At 60.1% G+C, this 5,040-nt stretch overlaps 1 protein-coding gene across 1 annotated transcript; it reads left to right on the top strand.

Moving 5' to 3' along the window:
- Positions 1–756: 756 nt before the first annotated feature.
- On the top strand, positions 757–4,611 carry NKX2-6 (NK2 homeobox 6). The gene is made up of 2 exons (XM_032389059.1): positions 757–1,039; positions 3,986–4,611. The coding sequence occupies exons 1-2, from the start codon at positions 757–759 to the stop codon at positions 4,609–4,611; spliced, it is 909 nt and encodes a 302-aa protein (XP_032244950.1).
- Positions 4,612–5,040: the final 429 nt, after the last annotated feature.

Below are 5,040 nucleotides of genomic sequence, written 5' to 3'. Positions count from 1 at the left end.
CTTCCTAGGAAGTGGCCGATCTTGTTTCCCCAGACCCAGATTCTGCTCTAAGCGAGAAGTTTCCCGCTTAATCTAGGCATAGACCGGTCAAGACTAGCTTCTCCGCCGCCCAGCCTCTGCTCTCTGGGCCCAGCTCCCCCCGGCGGGGCCCCCAACCTGCGCCCACTAAGACTCCAGCGTGTTCCTCCAATCCCACGGGTGCCCAGCTGTCTCCACCTCAGTTTTCCTCGGCCGAAGAGTGGAGAGTTGAGTTAAGGCCAGGCCCGATGGATAGGCTTGGGTTGCAGAGCAAGGGTTCCACCCCCCAAGCCCACAAGTCCTCTAGGAGAGCCCCCTTCGGCCGGGGATTGACCTCGGCAGCTCGGGCCTGTACCGTAAGCACCGAGGGACGAGCCGCGCGCAGCACTCTCTCCCGTTTCCCTTGCTTTTGAGAACCGTCAACACAAACCAAACCTTTCCCGGAAGGTGGCTGGGATTTGGAGAGGAATTAGAAGGGCGCGGGAAGAAAGCGCCTGGGGGAGGAAGGTGCAGGTTAGCACGTGGTTTCTGGCCGGACCAATGAGGGTCGGCGATCTCGTCACTTGGCCTCGGTCACCCCGCCAGCAGGGATGGCCCAGAGGAAGGCGCAGTGCTGGATACTGGGCGTCTGCCCCAGACCTCGGGTCTGCGGTGCTTGCAGCGACAAGACGGGAAGCTCAGGGCGCTGCGCTCCTGGGGGACGGGGACCTCCCCAGCCCCGCCTCCTCCGCCTTCGGGATGCTGCTGAACCCTGTCACCTCCACTCCCTTCTCGGTCAATGACATCCTGAGGCTGGAGCGAGAGCAGATTGGTTCCGAGTCCTTGCAACTCCGGGGTGCACGGAGGAGCCCTGAAAGCTTTCAGTGTCTGCGAATGGTCCCAGAACCGCGAAAGGCTGAGGTTCCCAGCACCTGCAGGGCCGGCGGCGGCGACAGCGGCAGAAGGCAGGACGAGTCGGGGTCTCCTGGTGGTCCCTGTGAGACGGTCACGGAGATGGACGCGGAACGGGTGGGGGAGCTACGTAAGTACTCGTGCTCGGGTCTTGGCCCCTACAGGGAGATCACGGCTGTGGGGGGATGGTCACTACCAGCTGGCGCGTGCGGGTAACACGCATCTCCGGGTCTTTCCTGCTCCAAGGGCCTAGCCCCATTTTCTCTTATTTGAGAATTCCAAAAGACAGATCCCTCAGCTCCCTCTACCATCTCCTCCGGACACCCAGTGTGCTTCCCGCGGCCCTATCCAAATAAGGTCCCGCATCTTAGGCATTCATAATTTCCCCAGCCTGTCCTCTGATTCCCAAAAGCGTATCAACCCCCACTCACAGCCACACTTCCCAGAAACTCCAGCTTCTCTTTCTTACAGCGAAACCCTCTACAGTATCTTAGCTGTGCTCCATCACCACCAGACTTCCCTGCCATGTCCGCGTCTCTCTACCCTAAAGCGTCTGCCAGAAGTGTAGCCATCAAAGCAGGCGAGCGCCGGGGAGTGAAAACCCGGCCGGCTCTGGGGTCAATCGCAGCCCTTTCTTGGGGCTTGCTAAGTGGCCTGGCCAGCCCAGTCGATCCTCCCCCCGAATTCCTGGTCTGGACAATAAGAGGTGGCGACCAGATCAGTTAATGTCTGAGTCCCTAGGCCTGGACGGCCCTGCGGGCGCTGGCGACCAATCCTCCGCGTCTGGGAGCATAGTAAGGGGAGCTCCGGTTTCGCTGCTCTGGGAGACGACTCTCCGCTCGCTCTCCGCAAGCACAACCTCGGGCGCGGACAGCGAGGCCCCGGCACCTGCGTCCAGCGGCAGGAAGTCAAGGAGCGGGCAGTGAGTTGTGTTGCCTTGTCTCCTGCGAAGCTTCCACAGGGGAGTCTCGACATTCGGAAGGATGAAAAAGCCTGTCTTCCTCTCGCCAAATCTCTGCACCTCGGTCTGCAGCCTCCCGGTGCGCGTCTGGGGGCCCCAGCGAGACCTCGCAGGTCGGCCTTCCGCTGCCAGGCTGGGTCACGGCCCGTCCATTCAAGGCGCAAACGAATAAGTAAAGGGGCTAGTTCGCAGTTGTTCGTCGACTGGTAGCCTGGTTATTCAGGCTATTCTCCAGGAATCTGGAGAACATTAAACTTTGCTGTGTTCGCGGAGAAGTCTGGGGGTTTTCTGCAGTGGACTCTAAACACTAATTCCCTCGGAGATGCTCAGCCAACTCGGCGTTCACTCTGGCCTTGCTGAGAAAGGGTCACAGTCCTTTCTGTCACCCAGCAGCCGAAGGCACGCGCAGCGCGTTCCTCCTCCTCTGGCGAACCCTGGGCAGCATCTCTTAAGCAGCTGCCTGTCCTGGATGCCGAGAAGGGGCCCGCGCCCTGCTCCAGGAACCAAGCCCAGGGCCGCTGCAACGATCGAACCTTCCTGGTAGTCGCTGCATGCCTATCTGTCCGCAGCCGAACCACCTTGCTTTCAAGGACGCAGGGCAAGAGGGGCTCCAGACGGTGACCAGGAGTGTGCAGGGGGCTGGTAGGCACCCAGACGCCTCACAGCCCCATGGCCTGCCTGGTTAGGGACTCTCAAATGGGGTCCTGCTAGTTCCAAAGAGTTGCTGAAGGTCAGTTGTTACTTTTCAATTTGCTAAGAATAAAACCCCAGTCCATATTTTTCCTCTTTGAGAGAAGAGATGTCCCCAGTTTCTCTGAGCACAGGCTTCTCTGAAGGAAGTTTTTATTTCCCCAAACTTCAAATACCAAACAGCCCCATCACCCACCCCCAGGAGATTGTGTCAATGTGGTTGGGGATTTGAAGTCCGGTTGCAATCCGCACCTCCTGTAATTAGGTGCTTCACCTTGCTATGAACTTGCAGCCACTCCACATTCCTGGTTTCTCCTGACATGCTTTCCCATGAAAACTCAGCCTTTCCTCTCTACCCACCCTTGGGTTAAAAAAGAGCTTAGCCAAGACAGAAGATAGGTGGGAAGAAGGGAAGGAAAGGGTGTATTTCAGCCAGCTTCAGGAACAGCCGCCCCCCCCCCCCCCCGTGATGAGATAGGGCACCACCCCGGGGAAGAGGAAGTCAGAGCGAAACCAACGCCACCTGCTTACCAAAGAGACCCCAAAGGAGAAAGAGGCTGCTTTTTAAAAAGCCCAATATGGATCTAAACTTTGTATATAACCCCAAGAGACCCTCAGTTTCTGAGCCAAGAATCAGGACTCAGAAAAATATTCCATTTGCCTTTATTTTATTTTGCTAATTTGGATTACAGAACATCTCATCCAAGAAAGATGGGACGGGTCCCTGGTGCGGGCGGAGCACTTGATGAGCAAAAAGACAAGGGTGTGTGCAAAGGTGGGGTGAAGGTGGGAGATACTCGGGACACCCACCCTGAGCTTGGATTGGAATACCCCGTGATTCGCGGGGGACCACCACGGATAACCAGGCAGACAGGAACCCACAGGCAAGCAGGTCACCAAGTTTTCACTCTCTCTCTCTCTCTCTCTCTCCCTCTCTCTATCTCTATCTCTTCCTCTTTCTCCACCCCCTCCTTTCCACCAAGGGCAGTCCAAAGTCAATTTCCATCTAATAGTCCCCCCACATTAGCACTTGGTCCTTGCGGCTAAAGCTCCCCCAAACTCGACCACACTTTAGAATCGAATCACAGCGAATCGTCCCCCACCACCACCCATACACAGACATTCTAAGAAGAAAATGAAGTTGTCTTAGACTCTTGATCAGCTACCTTTTGGGAAAAGACTGCACACCGGAGACCCCAGAGTGTCACAATTTACATATGTGCCTGCAGGTACAATCGTGACAGAACTTGGGGGAAAGGAACCTACGGACCCTCCGGGGACTGGGGGAGGGGTCAGCAGAGGGGACAGAAGGGGACGCGAAGTGAAGGCTACCAGGGGAGAGGGGAGTCCCTTAAAAACGACGTTAAGACTTGCTCAGGTAAGCCTGAGGCTGGGCGCTGACGCTGTTCCTTCCTGTGCTTTTAGAGCCGGGCCTCAGCGCAGCCCCGCCCCTCCACGGCGGGACCAGGGGGCCAGAGCGCTGCGTTGGCGACATTGGCATCGGCGCGCGCGGGGACGGCACCGAGCAGCCCAAGGCGCGGCAGCGGCGGAAGCCGCGCGTGCTCTTTTCGCAGGCGCAGGTGCTAGCGCTGGAGCGGCGCTTCAAGCAGCAGCGGTACCTGTCGGCGCCCGAGCGCGAGCACCTGGCCGGCGCGCTGCAGCTCACGCCTACGCAGGTCAAGATCTGGTTCCAGAACCGGCGCTACAAGTGCAAGAGACAGCGCCAGGACAAGTCCCTAGAACTGGCGGGCCACCCCCTAGCGCCGCGCCGCGTGGCGGTGCCCGTGCTGGTGCGGGACGGCAAGCCGTGCCTGGGCCCCGGCGCGCCGTCCTTTCCCGGCCCCTACGGCGCGGCCGCGTCGCCCTATTCCTGTTACGGCGGCTATGCGGGCGCTCCTTTCGGCGCCGGCTACGGCGGGGGCTACGCGGGTGCGCCCCCGGGTCCCGCGCCGCCCGCACCTCTGGCCCGCGCCGGCTTCGCTGGGGGTGGCCCCAGCGCCAGCCCGCAGAGCCATCTGCCCGCCCCGCTGCAGGGTGTCAGGGCCTGGTGAGGCGCCTGGGCTCCGTACGGCCACCGTGTCCTGGTGCTCCGTCCCAGCCTCTCCGCACACCGGCTTCGGCCGGGAAGAGCGGCGGCGGCGGCGGAGGGCATAGGCGACCCGATGGCACTTCTCCCTGAGCAATCCCCGGAACTGCGAATCGTCCCCAACAGGGACAATTCGGACATCCCGCTGAGGCACTGGGGGACATTCTTCTCCGCAGGGACCTAAAGCCGGCCGCCCACAAAGTAGCACCGGGAGGGAGGAAAGCCTGGGGTGGCTGGCAGTTTCGGGTGTCGGAGCAGTACCGAGGCAGGTGACTTGTCGGGCCTCAAAGCCAGGGTTTGCTGACAGGCTCTTTAATTTCTGTGCGGCAGCCCGGGGGCCTGGCCCGGGGGAGGGGGGTGTGAATGGGGGTACGGTGCTCTAGAGGACCTCGAT

This window comes from Phoca vitulina, unplaced genomic scaffold (assembly GCF_004348235.1).
Source record: "Phoca vitulina isolate PV1807 unplaced genomic scaffold, GSC_HSeal_1.0 scaffold53, whole genome shotgun sequence".
NCBI lineage: Eukaryota > Metazoa > Chordata > Mammalia > Carnivora > Phocidae > Phoca > Phoca vitulina.
This window is presented reverse-complemented; position numbering and strand designations above follow the sequence as displayed.

What these genes read in the sequence shown, in the direction of transcription:
- NKX2-6 (XM_032389059.1), top strand. Translation starts at nt 757, where the DNA reads ATGCTGCTGAACCCTGTCACCTCCACTCCCTTCTCGGTCAATGACATC. An exon ending in GGAACGGGTGGGGGAGCTAC is followed by an intron (nt 1,040 to 3,985) that starts GTAAGTACTCGT and finishes CTGTGCTTTTAG; the next exon opens with AGCCGGGCCTCAGCGCAGCC.